The sequence below is a fragment of the Salmo salar genome, chromosome 17, assembly GCF_965601325.2.
Source record: "Salmo salar chromosome 17, fSalSal1, whole genome shotgun sequence".
NCBI lineage: Eukaryota > Metazoa > Chordata > Actinopteri > Salmoniformes > Salmonidae > Salmo > Salmo salar.
This window is the reverse complement of record NC_138307.1, coordinates 57998466-58019948: the sequence shown is the minus strand read 5'-3', so window position 1 is coordinate 58019948 and position 21483 is coordinate 57998466. Positions and strand designations below refer to the sequence as shown.

Here is a 21483-nt window from a genome sequence, read left to right as displayed (position 1 = left end):
ATGGCAGCAAAGGGGAGACCAACTTCATATGAGCATGTGAGGACATGTAGTGTATGTTGACACTGGTATTGTGCTGGAGACAATGAAAATGAGGTTGAAAAGTGGTGGAGTTGTCCTTTAAATCTATTACAGGAAGATAAAAGCACATGGCAGTTTATATAAGCTGATGGAGCGTCAAGTGATGAGTCAAAAGAAATGGATTACAGTGGTAAACAAAAAGGGAAACAAGAAGTAAAGTGGTCATGGAGTCTAGTAAATCCAAGCCTAGTTCTGACTGTTCTTTAGTCAGTGAGGGTTCTTGATTGACCGAGATACCTGGGAGATCTGTTTTGAAGTGAAAATAGCAAGAAATGTGTTTATTTGGGGGTTTTGTGTGTCTGAGGAGCAGAAAGTGTGTGCTTTCCACCTAAAAAGATATGTAGCTCAGTTGGTAGAGCATGGTGTTTGCAACACCAGGGTTGTGGGTTCGATTCCCACGGGGGGCCAGCACAGAAAAAAAAAAAAAAAAAAAAACATGTATGAAATGTATGCATTCACTACTGTAAGTCGCTCTGGATAAGAGCGTCTGCTAAATGACTCAAATGTAAATGTAAATGTAATTGTAATGTGTTGTGTGTGGATCTGTGAAGCAAGGCGCCTATCAAGGGGGTTATCTCCGGAGTGGTGCTAGAAGTGAGTCTAAAGGATGTAACTGAAGAAATAGATGCAAGGGTTGGTGCACGCCGACTGACCCGTATGGTGGATGGAGTGGTTGTTGCACGCTGACTGACCCGTATGGTGGATGGAGTGGTTGGTGCATGCCGACTGACCCGTATGGTGGATGGAGTGGTTGGTGCACGCTGACTGACCCGTATGGTGGATGGAGTGGTTGGTGCACGCCGACTGACCCGTATGATGGATGGAGTGGTTGGTACACGCCGAATGACCCGTATGGTGGATGGAGTGGTTGGTACACGCCGACTGACCCGTATGGTGGATGGAGTGGTTGGTGCACGCCGACTGACCCGTATGGTGGATGGAGTGGTTGGTGCACGCCGACTGACCCGTATGGTGGATGGAGTGGTTGGTGCATGCCCCAGTTGTAACTAAACTCATTCAGTTTATCAATCAGCTAATTATTAGAATCACTTGCTCTGGATTAGTGTTGGAGCGAAAACCTACATGACAGTAGCTCTTCAGGAACAAGGTTGGAGTGAAAACCTACATGACGGTAGCTCTCCAGGAACAGGGTTGGAGTTAAAACCTACATGACAGTAGCTCTCCAGGAACAGGGTTGGAGTGAAAACCTACATGACGGTAGCTCTCCAGGAACAGGGTTGGAGTTAAAACCTACATGACAGTAGCTCTCCAGGAACAGGGTTGGAGTTAAAACCTACATGACGGTAGCTCTCCAGGAACAGGGTTGGAGTTAAAACCTACATGACGGTAGCTCTCCAGGAACAGGGTTGGAGTTAAAACCTACATGACGGTAGCTCTCCAGGAACAGGGTTGGAGTTAAAACCTACATGACGGTAGCTCTCCAGGAACAGGGTTGGAGTGAAAACCTACATGACGGTAGCTCTCCAGGAACAGGGTTGGAGTGAAAACCTACATGACGGTAGCTCTCCAGGAACAGGGTTGGAGTTAAAACCTACATGACGGTAGCTCTCCAGGAACAGGGTTGGAGTTAAAACCTACATGACGGTAGCTCTCCAGGAACAGGGTGGGAGTTAAAACCTACATGACGGTAGCTCTTCAGGAACAGGGTTGGAGTTAAAACCTACATGACGGTAGCTCTCCAGGAACAGGGTTGGAGTTAAAACCTACATGACGGTAGCTCTCCAGGAACAGGGTTGGAGTGACAACCTACATGACGGTAGCTCTTCAGGAACAGGGTTGGAGTTAAAACCTACATGACGGTAGCTCTCCAGGAACAGGGTTGGAGTTAAAACTTACAGAGAGCCCTGCTCTGTATCCATTGATTATTGAATAATATAATTGATAACCTCATAATAGTATATTGGTTTACTCCTTTGTTTGTAAACAATTTTTGTCTAGTAAACCACAATGTAGCCTATAGTTTCAAGTTATGGTGATGCTTCTGTAGCTACAGTAGCTGAATGATGTTAACATCTTCGGGTTTTGTTTCATTAAATGTATTTTATTACATCTGGGTGCTTGCGTCACCTACTAACACCCTGGTGCTACCCGTAGCTCCCGTTCTCCTGAGTCCGAGAAAACACTGAGAGAGAAAGAACAACTTGTCAGATGGTGCATTGGAGACTGATGTGTTTTCCTCACAATACTATTGCAGATCGACATAAAAGCCAAAAAGACATTCGTGGTGTCGCTCTTCATTTCTTGGTTCTCCTGTGGTACATATAAAGACCGCTACACTGACATCATGGACTGTCAATCCTTTTATCCATTCCATATATCATTGATTTCACTCTGGGGCTCAACTTACTGTTGAGAAGTTGGACTAGTAGAATACACAAGGTGCGATTTCCAAATTTGGTTAAAATTTTTCTAGCAATTTTTCCCGTTAGTCACGGTCAGTCACTCAATTAGCTTGTGTTAGCTAACATTTTTGTGTAGAATTGCAGGAGATTAGTTCTAAAACTGCACCAAAAAATTGCAACATCTTTTCTCCACCCCATGACAAAATTTGTAGAATTGCAGAAAATTTGCTTTAAAACTGCAACATTTTCTTGACGCAGGGAGATATGGGATAGTGGAGGTATTAGATATCCCACACTCCTCTAAATTGGCCATGCAGGGTGTGGTTTTAGTGTCACCTCACTTAGTCTGTGTGTTTGTGTGTGTGTGTGTGTTTGTGTGTGTGTGTGTGTGTGTGTGTGTGTGTGTGTGTGTGTGTGTGTGTGCCAGTGCCACTGTGCTGCTGCGTGGCTATGCTGGTGTGTGTATACAGTATGTATCTGTGTTGTTTGGTCAGTGACAGTGGAAACTTCCTGTGTTGTGCTGCTGCCATAGACATTGCTCCCTTTCAACAGAGCACCCTCTCCCTCTCCTCCCCTCTCCCTCTCTACTCTCACTCTCTTCTTCCCTCTCTCCAATCACTCGCCTCTTTTCTTCCCACTCTCCCATTTTTTTCTCTCTGCCCTCTCATGGGATTTCACTGAGCTGAAGCCTTGTTACACTGTTTCTCTGTAAGAGGGTTTCAGGCAGCTCTCTGTCTGGTCTTGCTCCTCATAAATGGCATCATGGAAAACTCATACCGCCTGGTCTGCCCTCTGTGGAAAATATGGTTTTACCCCATAAAACAGTAACCTTGTCAGGATTTATAGTGTGTGTGGCCACAGAGCAGTGTTCATATCAGGTGGTTCCTGGTTCTATAATACAGAGAGAGAGGGAAGAGAGGAGGGGGAGTTACAGGTGGTTCCTGGTTCTATAATACAGAGAGAAAGGGAAGAGAGGAGGGAGAGTTACAGGTGGTTCCTGGTTCTATAATACAGAGAGAGAGGGAAGAGAGGAGGGGGAGTTACAGGTGGTTCCTGGTTCTATAATACAGAGAGAGAGGGAAGAGAGGAGGGGGAGTTACAGGTGGTTCCTGGTTCTATAATACAGAGAGAGAGGGAAGAGAGGAGGGAGAGTTACAGGTGGTTCCTGGTTCTATAATACAGAGAGAGAGGGAAGAGAGGAGGGAGAGTTACAGGTGGTTCCTGGTTCTATAATACAGAGAGAGAGGGAAGAGAGGAGGGGGAGTTACAGGTGGTTCCTGGTTCTATAATACAGAGAGAGAGGGAAGAGAGGAGGGGGAGTTACAGGTGGTTCCTGGTTCTATAATACAGAGAGAAAGGGAAGAGAGGAGGGAGAGTTACAGGTGGTTCCTGGTTCTATAATACAGAGAGAGAGGGAAGAGAGGAGGGGGAATTACAGGTGAGATTAGTATGAAAATGAGATTCTTCCTCCATAATGTATTGTGTTTTCTCCTGGCTGTCTGATGGGAGCTGGTGCTGTGGTGCAGGTGTGTATGTGCAGGTGTGTATGTGTGTGTGTTAGTGTGATTGGTGCCTGCGTGGTCTGTGAATGCTGGCTGTGGGAGTGGAGAGCAGCAGGGGTCAGAGACAGACTGCCCTCAGTCCTCTACACGGTTTGTGTGTGTGTTGACTGCAGTGATTGAAACATTGTGATTCTAGGAAGAGTAATGTGAAAGCTGTATTGACTTTAGTCCTGGTTTATTCAATACTGTTTTAATCAGTATGACAATTAAAATGATCAGTTAAAGTTGAGCCATGTAAAGGGTTAACTGTTCCAGGAAGAGAATCACACAGCAGTATCTGGTGAGGAGGAGCATAATTAATGTCACTTTGTTGAACTGAATCTAAAGTAGAGAGACACAGTATATTGTGTACGGGACCAAACTATCCAGCACATCAGACGTCTATTACAGCAATACGTTCAGACTATACTCTGACTCTCCTAGCCTTTGACACAACAAACAGGAAGGACAGAGATATCATCCACGAAAACATACAGGTGAGTAGAGAGATTGACATGGAAAGTTAAATCGAAGATAAGCTTTACTGTGTTTACCGTGTAGGTTTCCTTTTTTATTGATGCAGATTCTACGCATGTTAAACTTTTTATCCTAGTTATAGGACATTTATCTATGTAGTATCAATATTAGTTAATATCATCCCATTAGACAATGTCGACAACTCTAAAGCTGAATATATCAAGAACTGCCTGATTCCAAATGTTTTATGGTTTCACCTTTGGTCTCTGTCTAGATATGGCCTCCTCCAGCAGTCTCCTGTCTGAAGAGCAGTTCCTGTGCTCTATCTGTCTGGATGTGTTCACTGAGCCTGTCTCTATTCCATGTGGACACAACTTCTGTAAGGCCTGTATCAGAGGATACTGGGATACCAGTGACCTGTGCCAGTGTCCAATGTGTAAAAAAACATTAGATAAGAGACCAGATCTGTTTGTCAATACTTTCATTTCTGAGATGGCTGCTCAGTTCAGACAGACAGTTGAAGTTAAAACTACCAGCAGCCCACACCAATGCCCTGACATAATTGTAGAATTATCCTGTGACATCTGCACTGGGATGAAGCTCAAGGCCCTGAAGTCCTGTCTGGTGTGTCTGACATCTTACTGTGAGACTCACCTGGAGCCTCATCAGAGAGTCCCAGCCTTAAAGAGACACAAGCTGATCAACCCTGTGGAGAACCTGGAAGACAGGATGTGTAAGAAGCACGAGAGACTCCTGGAGCTGTTCTGTAGGACTGACCAGATGTGTGTGTGTCAATTCTGTACTGAGACACACCACAAGACTCATGACACTGTCCCTCTAGAGGAAGAGTATGGAGAGATGAAGGCTAAACTGGGGAAGACTGAGGCAGAAATGCAGCAGATGATCCAGGAGAGACTGAAGAAGGTTCAGGAGATCAAACATTCAGTAGATCTCAGCAAGAGAGAAGCAGAGAGAGAGATATCAGACAGTGTACAGGTCTTCACTGATCTGGTTCGCTCCATTGAGAGAAGCCAGGCTGAGCTCATTGAGGTGATTGAGGAGAATCAGAAAGCAGCAGAGAGGCAGGCTGAAGGGATCATTAAAGAGCTGGAGCAGGAAATCATTGAGCTACAGAGGAGAAGCACTGAACTGGAGCAGCTCTCACACACTGAGGACCACCTCCACCTCCTACAGAGCTGTCCATCCCTCTGCACCCCTCCACCCACCAAGGACTGGTCTGAGATCAGTGTTCACAGTGATCTGTGTGTGGGGACTGTTAGGAGAGCTGTATCTCAGCTGGAGGAGACACTGAATAAAGAGATGGAGAAGCTGCCTGAAGTCAAACTGAAGAGGATTCAGCAGTATGCAGTGGATGTGACTCTGGATCCTGATACAGCACATCCCAATGTCATCCTTTCTGAAGATGGGAAACAAGTGAGACATGGAGGCACACGGACAAATCGTCCTAATACCACAAAGAGGTCTGATAAAAGTGTAAATGTCTTAGGAAAGGAGGGTTTCTCTTCAGGAAGATTTTACTATGAGGTGACAGTTAAGGGGAAGACTAAGTGGGAGTTAGGAGTGGCCAGAGAGTCCATTAACAGGAAGGGGAAGATCACACTGAGCCCTGAGGATGGATACTGGACTGTCTGGCTGAGGAATGGAGAACAGTACAAGGCTCTTTCTAGCCCCAGTGTCCCACTCTCCCTGAGAGAGAAGCCCCAGAAGGTGGGGGTGTTTGTGGATTATGAGGAGGGGCAGGTCTCCTTTTATGATGTGGAGGCCAGGTCTCATATCTACTCTTTCACTGGCTGCACCTTCACTGAGAAACTATATCCATACTTCAATCCATGTCTTAATGATGATGGTAAAAACTCTGCCCCTCTGATCATCTCTCCTGTCAATGACAGACTGAGTTTTAACCTGAAAATCTAAATGGCCAGTAAAATAAATACATTTAAAATAGTAATAATCTGTTGTCATACATCACAATTAATATTTCAGACGCACAAATATCATGCCTCCAAGACATGCTAACCTCTCACTATTACAATAATGGGAGGTTAGCATTTTGTTTGCGGGGGGGGTTACGATATTTTGTGTGTCTAACTATCTCACTCATCCTTATTCACGATTCATTCAGGATTATCTGTCATAATGGTAGGATCAACATTAATCTAAAAGTTTTTAAAAACCTATTCTATTCTTTTATAAGTGACTCCAAAATGACACAATACATTATTTACAAATTAATTTATATTTGGTACAAAATAATGTCAAATGCAACCAAAACAAACAGCAAATGGACCTAACAAATGTGTAGAGTTACAAGTGTGATGTAGTCATTGTGTGCTTGGAATATGGGACCAAATACTCAACTTTTTACTACTCTAATACACATATAAGTGAATATGTCCCAATACTTTTGGTCCCCTAAAATGGGGGGACCATGTATAAAAAGTGTTGTCATTTCTAAATGGTGAAACCAGTATGTACACAACTACCCTCAAATAAAAGCAGAGAATCTATACTTTAACCGCATAGTAATAGTTTGAGTTCAAATACAAACTTTTGTAGTATAGAGACAAAATAAGAAGAAATGCTTCACTGTCCCAATAATTACAGAGGGCTCTGTATATAGTATATACATTTTTTGTTCCGAAAATTTGGGGGTGCAAATAAAACCACCCGCGGGTCAATTTCTGCCAGTTGGGGAATCCTGATGTAGCGGATCTATTTTCAGGTGTTTCTTTTACGTCCGTCCGTCCGTCCGTCCGTCCGTCTGTCTGTCTCACACTATTGGCCCCGCTCTGATTGTTCTTGGCCTCGTCTTGCATGAGGCCCCACTGGATTCCATTTTCTCCCTATGTTCCTGCCAGGAGCACCTCTGTGTTACACAGCGTGTGAGGGATTATTCCTTCCTGGGAATCCTGCAAATGAATCTTAATCACCGTGGAAACAGGCTAGTGGAACAGATAGGGAGGGAGGGACAGATCCGGAGATGGGAATTCAGGAAGTTGCTCTGATTGGGTTGTGGTGGTGTCATTCAGTGAAACAGAGGTTCTGTTCTCTTGCTATTGTATTTCATCATAACTGTGTGTTGTCGTGTGTGTCTGTAAGCCTGCATATTGACGGTAGCAGCAGCACTGGTCTGAGCACCCAGACCTCTACTAGCCTATATTTAGTCTGTGTGGTGGACATTGTTTTGAGCCCAAATGGACTACAGAGACGGATAATAAATGCAGTGAGAGAGAGTGAGTGTATCAGCCAGCAAAGCAGTTACCCTGCCAACTGCAGTGCTTCTATTCTGGGGCACGGGCACAAAATGGCTGCCGTTACTCACAGGATGTAAATTACATCTGCCTTGAGACACTCTTGAGATGCAGGTCTATGGTTGAAGACAGTGGTACGGGAGCAGTGATGCGGGAGCAGTTGTTTGTAAATGACGTCATCATTTCCTCAAAGTTTGTACCGACAGATGTAGACAATTGATTAGCTTGTCAGTATAGAAGATGGATAAAATGCATCATCCAATTGCAAAATATGCCCACTCATATTTCCTCAAGAAAATGTTCCATTTTTAACACCCTCAAACATATAATTAGGAATAGGCTACCTAAAGTCAAAATAAGCCACCATCATTGTCAGTCATGAATGATAATTCTTCACGTTTAACCGGTGAAACGTCCAAACTGCATCTCCAAGTCAGCCATTTGATTGATCTCAATGAGTTTCATGGGAATATGAAGTAGATCTTCTTGAATGACTGTTTTGTGAGTGAATTAGAACAGATGGTGTTAACACACTTAGCCTTTCTTGTTTCAATTAAAGCATATATCCTGCCTAGTGGTGCACTCTGAGTTTTGGCGCATGACATTTTCTTTTATGACTTTTCAGCTTCAGCTAACCATGATAATCATCAAAATCTCAAAGAGAAGACATGAAATAAATCTTTATTTGGTTTGTCATTATCTTGTTTTTCATGACATTTTAGTCGTAATGAAATATAATTGATTTACAATTGATCAGAATACATTTTTCAGAAGAAGTTTTACCCGCTCCGTGTATTGTCAAATTGAAAAGAGTGAGGGAGCGTCGCTCCTCCGCACTCCGGCTGCACTACATCCCTGGTTGTAGACCAGTGTGGAGAGATGGAGAGCAACACACACACACACACACACACACACACACACACACACACACACACACACACACACACACACACACACACACACACACACACACACACACACACACACACACACACACACACACACACACACACACACACACACACACACACACACACACACACACACACACACACACACACACACACACACACACACACCACACACAGGGAAATGTACAGCTTGTAGCATGCTGACGTGTTTATCCCAGTTGCTTTCAAATGCAATTTAGGAGAAGAGCAATAGAAAATTGAAAATGGAATTCAGACAATGCCTTTGCCAGCTGTGCAGTTCTTCGGCTGGGTGGGAAAATAAATCGTTTTCTATTTTCTGCTCTTTTCACCCTTGGCAATGTCGCAAAATCAGATTGTTGTATTATTGTGTGAGATTAAATGTAATAGTCTCAAGGGGCTTCTTAGCTGTGGATTAGGAGAGAATAGGTGAAAACAAACACACACACACACACACACACTCACACTCACTCTGACTGAAGGAGTTTGATGTCAATCAGCTCATTCAGTGATGTATTGACCCATTCAGTAGACCTACACTTCCATCCAGACGTGACTCAGCCAGGTCCTGGTCAATAACATGATCCTGTCTGTTATGTAACAAACTTCTCTCTCTTTTAATGGACTAGGGCCTGTAAGGGCAAGGGTTGGGTGTGTGTAATGGAAGTCTATCGTTATGAGAGAGGTGAACGGCAGGGGTACTATATATGTTCTGTGTGTTTTCTGTAGGCTAATGCATAGGATGCCAAGAGCTTACTGTGTATCTTTGTTTTGGTGTTGTATACTGTAGCTGATTGAAATGGAGGGTATTGTAAGGTGCAGTGGCAGATTTAGGTACAGGCAGGGCGGCATCTTGCCTGGGGCGCCTGCACAAAATAAAATTGGAATGGTGACATTTTGAGCGATCGGTTTTCTATCGCTCATTTGCACGTCACGTTAGTGATATCATGTCACCGTGTGGGACTGTGGGTCAATTAACCTTGTCGGAGTGGTCGCCCTGTTTCTAGTTCGTGAGCTAGGCAGGTTATTGACTGGGAAGGTCTCCCACTCAGAGGTACGAGATGGGGAGGGGGGCAGGGGTAGGTTGACCTCAGGTCTCCCCACTGGAAGCCCGAGGTAGTAGGAGCGGGGGTAGGTTGACCTCAGGTCTCCCCACTGGAATCCCGAGGTAGGAGGAGCGGGGGTAGATTGACCTCAGGTCTCCCCACTGGAAGCCCGAGGTAGGGGGGCAGGGGTAGGTTGACCTCAGGTCTCCCCACTGGAAGCCCGAGGTAGGGAGGGCGGAGGTAGGTTGAACTCAGGTCTCCCCACTGGAAGCCCGAGGTAGGGGAAGCAGGGGTAGGTTGACCTCAGGTCTCCCCACTGGAAGCCCGAGGTAGGGGGGCGGGGGTAGGTTGACCTCAGGTCTCCCCACTGGAAGCCCGAGGTAGTAGGAGCGGGGGTAGGTTGACCTCAGGTCTCCCCACTGGAATCCCGAGGTAGGAGGAGCGGGGGTAGATTGACCTCAGGTCTCCCCACTGGAAGCCCGAGGTAGAAGGAGCGGGGGTAGGTTGACCTCAGGTCTCCCCACTGGAAGCCCGAGGTAGGATGGCAGGGGTAGGTTGACCTCAGGTCTCCCCACTGGAAGCCCGAGGTAGGGAGGGCGGAGGTAGGTTGAACTCAGGTCTCCCCACTGGAAGCCCGAGGTAGGGGGGGCAGGGGTAGGTTGACCTCAGGTCTCCCCACTGGAATCCCGAGGTAGGGGGGCGGGGGTAGGTTGACCTCAGGTCTCCCCACTGGAAGCCCGAGGTAGGGAGGGCGGGGAATCTATCTATAGCGCACCTCTAACTTTGTACAGTACTAATGCAATTGTAAAATCAGTCACACTACGAAACGCTACCAAATAAACCACAATTCATTCATAATACTGTGAATATAGTTTCACAGACATACTGTTGCATTTCTTTCTGGTTTGTTCGAAATGGTTAAGAATAATATAAAACCAGTCTGCACAGCACCAAGGTGAACTGGTTTAGTCTTGACTCTTGGTTGACAGTGTTGGGGGATGGGTAATGTAGTCTTGACTCTTGGTTGACAGTGTTGGGGGATGGGTAATGTAGTCTTGACTCTTGGTTGACAGTGTTGGGGGATGGGTAATGTAGTCTTGACTCTTGGTTGACAGTGTTGGGGGATGGGTAATGTAGTCTTGACTCTTGGTTGACAGTGTTGGGGGATGGGTAATGTAGTCTTGACTCTTGGTTGACAGTGTTGGGGGATGGGTAATGTAGTCTTGACTCTTGGTTGACAGTGTTGGGGAATGGGTAATGTATTGATGCTCCAGTGCCAAATCAACACATTTGTTACTTCTTTTTCATCTTACATCTTTGTATATATTTTTTATATTTATATAGTATTAAATGTTATGATTATTTATTTGTGTTGTTGCAAATGTCTGAATAAAAATTACAGTTAGTACAGAATGGTGTTTTTGTTGTATGTAGACACTGGCAAGGTGTGTACATACAGTAATATATGCCTCAGGGAGAAGTTTGTTGAATGTAATTGTTGTGACATATAGAGTAGAGAATAAGGCGTGGGTGGGTTGAAGTACCCGTGGTCTGAAATACATGAAGTACATTGAGCCTGTTTTGGTATGGGGCTCTACATGGAAACACACACATGGAAGAGGTAGAACAATTGCAAAGTTGGAGCCATTTCAGAGTTTAATCAGATGTATACAGTAGGTTCAGGAGCGGGATTTACAGCTGGAGGTTTTTGTCCATTTCAGACTGGAATGCAGATGATGTCGCGCCCACAATTATGGCTGTCTGCCCTTTCTCCTTTCCCTGTCTGTCCTTCTCCCTCTTTCCTTCCCTCCCCTCTACCTGTCTGTCTCCTGTCCCTGTCATTACTGTAGTACAGGTTTATTACAGTAGTCCAGTCCAGAGAGGAGGAGGTTGGTCCTTCTGCCCTCTGGTTCTCCTCTCCCTGCTGCCTCCTCAGGAGAGTCCACTCACCAGGGTTAATGATGCACATCTTATAGCTTCCTTTACACTTCTTTAAAAAATATTTTTTAGCACTCTCTGTCCCTGTCTCTCTTTCTCTTTCTCTTAGTCTTCTCTCTCTCTCTCTCCCTCCCTCCATCTCAAGCTCTCTCTCCCACTCTGTAACACACATCCTACATTTGCTCTAAAACAGAGTGAATCAAGTTGTACTGTATTCATGTGGGCCGCCAGCCTTTAGTCTCTCCTTCCCCTCCTCCCCTCTCCTCTAGTACGTCACCTGTGCCTATAAAGAGTTAGTCGTTAGTGTTTGCGACCATCAGCAGATCTGCAATGGGCTATTTATTATAGCTGCGCTGTGCAGAAGAGGAGCAATCGCATATTTCAACATCATAACAAACCTCAGTAAGACTGTTAAGTCAATTATGAAATGAAACATGGAAACGCAGATATTAATAGCTCCTTATTACTCACACATTTCACTCACAAAAGTGCAGTTACAGGAGAGAACGCTTTTGTGAATACAAAAACACAGTCTCTTGGCTCATCACCGAAGGCTAGTTTGATGTGTGGAAATGTGACAGGCTTGACTTGATATTAGCATATTCATATATCAGGGAATAAATGGATTTATGGAGTCAGGGAGGGACATACTGATTTTAGCAAACTGGAAATGTTGCTGCATACACACGCAGTACACACTAATGTGGTTCGAGGGTTGTGTGTCAGTTGTACTACTCTGACAACTATCAGACGGGCTGCCGTTTTTGATTGACAGCGCACCCTGAGGGAATGGAACAAGAGATGCTGTTGGAGACTACAGACATCACACACACAGAATCTCAATCGACAAGGACTTTATTGTAGGTACAGAGGAAGTGCTGATCTGATACAAGGGTTTGAGAAACCACTTGACTACAGAGAGGGAGAGACTGTCAAAGAGCGATGGCTCATCCAGATAGCTAACACAGAGGAGCGCTGTGCTCATGTACTTACCGGTATGCAGACTGAATGTCTGCACTGTTACTCTACAGTAGGTTGCTGTAGGTTGAGACTCAGAGACAGACTTGGATCGTGTCTGTTCTCCCATAGGAACAGCATGGCAGAATCACTTAGGGCCTGTGAGCTCTGACATCCATCACTGTAGGCTGTCTCTATGGAGAGACACATCTCTGATATTCTTTTCTATCTCTCCATCTCCTCCTCCTCCCATCATTAACACCACATAAGAGCTTCCCTCGCTCCTCAGATAGGAGAGGAGATAAAACGACAGGAAGATAACTATCCAACGGGCAGGGGGAGACATGCCAAGATTCTCTCTCTCTCCTCTGTCACCCTGTTAATTATAGTGCTTGTTCTTCACTGAGAGAGATGGAGAGATGTTCTTTCGCTCCATGAAGTTGTGCTCAGTGTGATCTAGGGCCTTTATAGCGCTGCGAGGAGCAAAAGTGAAAATTCCACTTAACAAAGAGCTGGTATTCAGTGTCTCTCCCTCCCAGTCAGCTTTGATGTGATGTGGCATGACAATGGAGATAAGACAAAGAAAAAGAGGGGGAGAAAAAAGATGATGAGGAGGAGGAGGGTGTCACTTTTTTCCCTCCGACTCATTCATTATCAAGCATCACTTGTTTGTTGAGTCAGTCTCTCGGGCCTCTCAAACTAATTTGCGGAGAAGTGAAGTTGACATGTCGAAAAATAGAGAGGGAGATGGTAGAGAGAGAAGAGAGAGATGACATGGAGACAGAGAGGGAGATGGTAGAAAGAGAAGAGAGAGATGACATGGAGACAGACAGAGAGGGAGATGGTAGAAAGAGAAGAGAGAGATGACATGGAGACAGATAGAGAGGGAGATGGTAGAGAGATGACATGGAGACAGATAGAGAGGGAGATGGTAGAAAGAGAGGAGAGAGATGAAATGGAGACAGATAGAGAGGGAGATGGTAGAGAGATGACATGGAGACAGATAGAGAGGGAGATGGTAGAAAGAGAGGAGAGAGATGACATGGAGACAGACAGAGAGGGAGATGGTAGAAAGAGAAGAGAGAGATGACATGGAGACAGATAGAGAGGGAGATGGTAGAGAGATGACATGGAGACAGATAGAGAGGGAGATGGTAGAAAGAGAGGAGAGAGATGACATGGAGACAGATAGAGAGGGAGATGGTAGAAAGAGAGGAGAGAGATGACATGGAGACAGATATAGAGGGAGATGGTTGAAAGAGAAGAGAGAGATGACATGGAGACAGATAGAGAGGGAGATGGTAGAAAGAGAGGAGAGAGATGACATGGAGACAGATAGAGAGGGAGATGGTAGAAAGAGAAGAGAGAGATGACATGGAGACAGATAGAGAGGGAGATGGTAGAGAGAGAGGAGAGAGATGACATGGAGACAGATAGAGAGGGAGATGGTAGAAAGAGAGGAGAGAGATGACATGGAGACAGAGAGGGAGATGGTAGAAAGAGATGACATGGAGACAGATAGAGAGGGAGATGGTAGAAAGAGAAGAGAGAGATGACATGGAGACAGATAGAGAGGGAGATGGTAGAGAGAGAGGAGAGAGATGACATGGAGACAGATAGAGAGGGAGATGGTAGAGAGAGAGGAGAGAGATGACATGGAGACAGATAGAGAGGGAGATGGTAGAGAGAGAGGAGAGAGATGACATGGAGACAGATAGAGAGGGAGATGGTAGAAAGAGAAGAGAGAGATGACATGGAGACAGATAGAGAGGGAGATGGTAGAGAGATGACATGGAGACAGATAGAGAGGGAGATGGTAGAGAGAGAAGAGAGAGATGACATGGAGACAGATAGAGAGGGAGATGGTAGAGAGAGAGGAGAGAGATGACATGGAGACAGATAGAGAGGGAGATGGTAGAGAGATGACATGGAGACAGATAGAGAGGGAGATGGTAGAAAGAGAGGAGAGAGATGACATGGAGACAGATATAGAGGGAGATGGTAGAAAGAGAAGAGAGAGATGACATGGAGACAGATAGAGAGGGAGATGGTAGAAAGAGAGGAGAGAGATGACATGGAGACAGATAGAGAGGGAGATGGTAGAGAGAGAGGAGAGAGATGACATGGAGACAGATAGAGAGGGAGATGGTAGAGAGAGAGGAGAGAGATGACATGGAGACAGATAGAGAGGGAGATGGTAGAAAGAGAGGAGAGAGATGACATGGAGACAGATAGAGAGGGAGATGGTAGAAAGAGAAGAGAGAGATGACATGGAGACAGATAGAGAGGGAGATGGTAGAAAGAGAAGAGAGAGATGACATGGAGACAGATAGAGAGGGAGATGGTAGAAAGAGAAGAGAGAGATGACATGGAGACAGATAGAGAGGGAGATGGTAGAGAGATGACATGGAGACAGATAGAGAGGGAGATGGTAGAGAGAGAAGAGAGAGATGACATGGAGACAGATAGAGAGGGAGATGGTAGAGAGAGAGGAGAGAGATGACATGGAGACAGATAGAGAGGGAGATGGTAGAGAGATGACATGGAGACAGATAGAGAGGGAGATGGTAGAAAGAGAGGAGAGAGATGACATGGAGACAGATAGAGAGGGAGATGGTAGAGAGATGACATGGAGACAGATAGAGAGGGAGATGGTAGAGAGATGACATGGAGACAGACAGAGAGGGAGATGGTAGAAAGAGAGGAGAGAGATGACATGGAGACAGATAGAGAGGGAGATGGTAGAAAGAGAGGAGAGCGATGACATGGAGACAGATAGAGAGGGAGATGGTAGAGAGATGACATGCAGACAGATAGAGAGGGAGATGGTAGAAAGAGAGGAGAGAGATGACATGGAGACAGATAGAGAGGGAGATGGTAGAAAGAGAGGAGAGAGATGACATGGAGACAGATAGAGAGGGAGATGGTAGAAAGAGAGGAGAGAGATGACATGGAGACAGATAGAGAGGGAGATGGTAGAGAGATGACATGGAGACAGATAGAGAGGGAGATGGTAGAAAGAGAGGAGAGAGATGACATGGAGACAGATAGAGAGGGAGATGGTAGAGAGATGACATGGAGACAGATAGAGAGGGAGATGGTAGAAAGAGAGGAGAGAGATGACATGGAGACAGATAGAGAGGGAGATGGTAGAGAGATGACATGGAGACAGATAGAGAGGGAGATGGTAGAGAGAGAGGAGAGAGATGACATGGAGACAGATAGAGAGGGAGATGGTAGAGAGAGAGGAGAGAGATGACATGGAGACAGATAGAGAGGGAGATGGTAGAAAGAGAAGAGAGAGATGACATGGAGACAGATAGAGAGGGAGATGGTAGAGAGAGAGGAGAGAGATGACATGGAGACAGATAGAGAGGGAGATGGTAGAGAGAGAGGAGAGAGATGACATGGAGACAGATAGAGAGGGAGATGGTAGAGAGAGAGGAGAGAGATGACATGGAGACAGATAGAGAGGGAGATGGTAGAGAGATGACATGGAGACAGATAGAGAGTGAGATGGTAGAAAGAGAAGAGAGAGATGACATGGAGACAGATAGAGAGGGAGATGGTAGAAAGAGAGGAGAGAGATGACATGGAGACAGATAGAGAGGGAGATGGTAGAAAGAGAAGAGAGAGATGACATGGAGACAGATAGAGAGGGAGATGGTAGAAAGAGATGACATGGAGACAGATAGAGAGGGAGATGGTAGAAAGAGAAGAGAGAGATGACATGGAGACAGATAGAGAGGGAGATGGTAGAGAGAGAGGAGAGAGAAGACATGGAGACAGAGAGGGAGATGGTAGAAAGAGAGGAGAGAGATGACATGGAGACAGATAGAGAGGGAGATGGTAGAAAGAGAAGAGAGAGATGACATGGAGACAGATAGAGAGGGAGATGGTAGAAAGAGAAGAGAGAGATGACATGGAGACAGATAGAGAGGGAGATGGTAGAGAGAGAGGAGAGAGATGACATGGAGACAGATAGAGAGGGAGATGGTAGAGAGAGAGGAGAGAGATGACATGGAGACAGATAGAGAGGGAGATGGTAGAGAGAGATGACATGGAGACAGATAGAGAGGGAGATGGTAGAAAGACAAGAGAGATGACATGGAGACAGATAGAGAGGGAGATGGTAGAAAGAGAGGAGAGAGATGACATGGAGACAGATATAGAGGGAGATGGTAGAAAGAGAGGAGAGAGATGACATGGAGACAGATAGAGAGGGAGATGGTAGAAAGAGAGGAGAGAGATGACATGGAGACAGATAGAGAGGGAGATGGTAGAGAGAGAGGAGAGAGATGACATGGAGACAGATAGAGAGGGAGATGGTAGAGAGAGAAGACATGGAGACAGATAGAGAGGGAGATGGTAGAAAGAGAAGAGAGAGATGACATGGAGACAGATAGAGAGGGAGATGGTAGAGAGAGGAGAGAGATGACATGGAGACAGATAGAGAGGGAGATGGTAGAGAGATGACATGGAGACAGAGAGGGAGATGGTAGAGAGAGATGACATGGAGACAGATAGAGAGGGAGATGGTAGAGAGATGACATGGAGACAGATAGAGAGGGAGATGGTAGAAAGAGAAGAGAGAGATGACATGGAGACAGATAGAGAGGGAGATGGTAGAAAGAGAGGAGAGAGATGACATGGAGACAGATAGAGAGGGAGATGGTAGAGAGAGAGGAGAGAGATGACATGGAGACAGATAGAGAGGGAGATGGTAGAGAGAGATGACATGGAGACAGATAGAGAGGGAGATGGTAGAAAGAGAAGAGAGAGATGACATGTAGACAGATAGAGAGGGAGATGGTAGAAAGAGAGGAGAGAGATGACATGGAGACAGATATAGAGGGAGATGGTAGAAAGAGAGGAGAGAGATGACATGGAGACAGATAGAGAGGGAGATGGTAGAAAGAGAGGAGAGAGATGACATGGAGACAGATAGAGAGGGAGATGGTAGAAAGAGAAGAGAGAGATGACATGGAGACAGATAGAGAGGGAGATGGTAGAAAGAGAAGAGAGAGATGACATGGAGACAGATAGAGAGGGAGATGGTAGAGAGAGAGGAGAGAGATGACATGGAGACAGATAGAGAGGGAGATGGTAGAGAGAGAGGAGAGAGATGACATGGAGACAGATAGAGAGGGAGATGGTAGAGAGAGATGACATGGAGACAGATAGAGAGGGAGATGGTAGAAAGACAAGAGAGATGACATGGAGACAGATAGAGAGGGAGATGGTAGAAAGAGAGGAGAGAGATGACATGGAGACAGATAGAGAGGGAGATGGTAGAGAGAGAGGAGAGAGATGACATGGAGACAGATAGAGAGGGAGATGGTAGAGAGAGATGACATGGAGACAGATAGAGAGGGAGATGGTAGAGAGATGACATGGAGACAGATAGAGAGGGAGATGGTAGAAAGAGAAGAGAGAGATGACATGGAGACAGATAGAGAGGGAGATGGTAGAAAGAGAGGAGAGAGATGACATGGAGACAGATAGAGAGGGAGATGGTAGAGAGAGAGGAGAGAGATGACATGGAGACAGATAGAGAGGGAGATGGTAGAGAGAGATGACATGGAGACAGATAGAGAGGGAGATGGTAGAGAGATGACATGGAGACAGATAGAGAGGGAGATGGTAGAAAGAGAAGAGAGAGATGACATGTAGACAGATAGAGAAAGAGAGGAGAGAGATGACATGGAGACAGATATAGAGGGAGATGGTAGAAAGAGAGGAGAGAGATGACATGGAGACAGATAGAGAGGGAGATGGTAGAAAGAGAGGAGAGAGATGACATGGAGACAGATAGAGAGGGAGATGGTAGAAAGAGAGGAGAGAGATGACATGGAGACAGATAGAGAGGGAGATGGTAGAAAGAGAGGAGAGAGATGACATGGAGACAGATAGAGAGGGAGATGGTAGAGAGAGAGGAGAGAGATGACATGGAGACAGAGAGGGAGATGGTAGAGAGAGATGACATGGAGACAGATAGAGAGGGAGATGGTAGAGAGATGACATGGAGACAGATAGAGAGGGAGATGGTAGAAAGAGAGGAGAGAGATGACATGGAGACAGATAGAGAGGGAGATGGTAGAGAGAGAGTAGAGAGATGACATGGAGACAGATAGAGAGGGAGATGGTAGAGAGAGATGACATGGAGACAGATAGAGAGGGAGATGGTAGAGAGATGACATGGAGACAGATAGAGAGGGAGATGGTAGAAAGAGAAGAGAGAGATGACATGGAGACAGATAGAGAGGGAGATGGTAGAAAGAGAGGAGAGAGATGACATGGAGACAGATACAGTAGAAAGACAGAGGGAGATTAACATGCCTTGTTAAACTAGCTCAGTCCTGTCTCTCTGCTGTGTACGGCTGTAGCTCAGTCCTGTCTCTCTGCTGTGTACGGCTGTAGCTCAGTCCTGTCTCTCTGCTGTGTACGGCTGTAGCTCAGTCCTGTCTCTCTGCTGTGTACGGCTGTAGCTCAGTCCTGTCTCTCTGCTGTGTACGGCTGTAGCTCAGTCCTGTCTCTCTGCTGTGTACGGCTGTAGCTCAGTCCTGTCTCTCTGCTGTGTACGGCTGTAGCTCAGTCCTGTCTCTCTGCTGTGTATGGCTGTAGCTCAGTCTTCATCCAAGGTTCCTGAATACGAAGGAACCACCACAGCCTTCCAACTACTCTACTATATAATGTAAACACACAGTACAGTTCCTGTCCATACCTGTGTTTAGGACAGGAACTCAGAGACAAAGGGTTTGTCTGAAATAGCACCCTATTTCCTATAGTGCACTACTTTGGGGCCCAGGGCCTGATCAAAAGTAATGCACTATGTAGGGATTTTGATGCAAATTTTAGATGCACAATAGACTTAACCCGTGGGACCATAACAGCAGTAGTAGTAATATCGCAGAGTTGATGTTTCTATCACCCATGACCATCAGTCTCTGATGACCTCTTAAAGGGAATGGGTGTTACTTAAAGGGTAATGGACTGTGACATGATAACCCCACCGCGTCTGCTCTTTTGAGCTTTTTGTTTGATCATATTTCCCATCGCTGTGCTATAGACATGATCTCTTCAATGGCTAATTGATCTTAACTGGCAGAACCTGTCACACAGTTATATTTAGTTGTGCAAAGCATCATTTGTTCACGTTTACTCAGATGCCATATACTGTATATACGTGTCACTTGATAAATGGTTCATGGAGGGGTTCAAGTACTAACACAAGGCTTTTAGTTTGGTTAAGTCCTGAGAGCATAGAGGTGGTCCCAGACAGGAGTTATTTTAGCAACCCTCCTCAAAGGCCTAGCCCTATTCTCTACTCTCTGGTATGGCATAGAGCTGTGGCACTGACTGGCTGTCGTGCTGTGTGTGCACGTGCGTGTGTCTGAGAATGTGCAGCGATCGATTTAGAGTCCCCGGGGAAACAAGGGAATTCCCTGAAAGGGTCATTCAGGGTACAGAGCAAAAACAATCACCAGCTCTAAGAAAATATTCCTGTTCTTTAGATCAAGAACATCACTTCCTTCTCTCCCCTTTCCATTATTCCCTCCCTTCTTCCCCCATCCTTCTCTCTTTACTCTGAAATGTTAATATGGGGGTCAAGTGAGCTACTGTTGTATGAAATGAGAGCTATGCATATTGTATTAGTCAGCTCCCCATAGATCATCATTTGTATTCCAGAAGATTAATCCCCCCAACCCCCCCCCCCCCCAGTCTGAGTTTTCCAGTGCCGCCATCCTCCACCAGGGGAGGAGAGACCGTGTAGCTGAGTCATGTCGGGCCCACAGTGCATCCAGCCGCAAGCGCAGGGTCCTGACCCCCGGTGACCTCAAACACCTGGTGGTGGATGAGGAGCATGAGCTCATCTACTGCTATGTCCCCAAAGTGGCCTGCACCAACTGGAAACGTGTCATGATGGTCCTCACGGGACGCGGCAAGTACAGGTCAGTAGCATAGGAAACTACTATTAAGATTTGAGATAAAATGCAAGACACATTTTCTGAAAGGGACACAATAAATAAACGATTAAAGATGTAAAAAGCTGAATAGTGGATAATGTTGTTTTATTTTATAATACTACTACTGATACGATTACGCTGTCACAAAACATTAAGAACACCTTCCTAATATTGAGTTGCATCCAGCCCTTTTGCCATCAGAACAGTTTGTTGGGTCATGGACTTTACAAGGTGTCGAAAGTGGTCCACAGGGATGCTGGCCCATGTTTACTCCAATGCTTCCCACAGTTGTGTCAAGTTGACTGGATGTCCTTTGGGTGGTGGAGCATTCTTGATACACACGGGAAACTGTTGAGCATGAAAAACCCAGCAGCGTTGCAGTTCTTGACACAAACCGGTGTGCCTGGCATCTACTACCATACTCCATTCAAAGGCACTTAAATCTTTTGTCTTGCCCTTTCACCCTCTGGATGGCACACATACACAATCCATGTCTCAATTGTCTCAAGACTTAGAAATCCTTCTTTAACCTTTCTGGCGCAGGCGTTCCACTAGCAACCCACCTCGACAACATCCGGTGAAATTGCAGAGCGCGAAATTCAAATTACAGAAATAGTAATATTTAACACTCATGAAAATACAAGTGTCATACATCAGAAAAAAGCTTAACTTCTTATTAATCCAGCCGCTGTGTCAGATTTAATTAAAGGCTTTACAGCAAAAGCACACCATGCGATTATCTGAGGACAGCGCCCCGCACACAAAACCATTAAAAAAAAATTTCAACCAGGCAGGTGCGCCACGAAAGTCAGAAATAGTGATAAAATAAATGCCTTACCTTTGAAGATCTTCTTCTGTTGGCACACCAAAAGGTCCCAGCTACATCACAAATGGTCCTTTTGTTCGATAAAGTCC

At 45.6% G+C, this 21483-nt stretch overlaps 2 protein-coding genes across 3 annotated transcripts in view; both read left to right on the top strand.

Moving 5' to 3' along the window:
* The window catches only part of LOC106576221 (carbohydrate sulfotransferase 11), an 83377-nt gene that overhangs the window by 55587 nt on the left and 6307 nt on the right, over nt 1-21483 (top strand). For both annotated transcript variants that reach the window (XM_014153261.3, XM_014153262.3), the window contains exon 3: nt 20324-20553. In XM_014153261.3, coding sequence (XP_014008736.1) covers nt 20324-20553 — 230 coding nt within the window. The remainder of the gene's footprint in view (nt 1-20323; nt 20554-21483) is intronic.
* Nucleotides 3122-8427, top strand: LOC106576219 (E3 ubiquitin-protein ligase TRIM39). The gene is made up of 2 exons (XM_014153260.3): nt 3122-4479; nt 4734-8427. Exon 2 carries the CDS (start codon nt 4736-4738, stop codon nt 6392-6394), a length of 1659 nt encoding a protein of 552 aa, XP_014008735.2. The 5' UTR covers nt 3122-4479; nt 4734-4735; the 3' UTR covers nt 6395-8427.

What these genes read in the sequence shown, in the direction of transcription:
- LOC106576219 (XM_014153260.3), top strand. Translation starts at nt 4,736, where the DNA reads ATGGCCTCCTCCAGCAGTCTCCTGTCTGAAGAGCAGTTCCTGTGCTCT.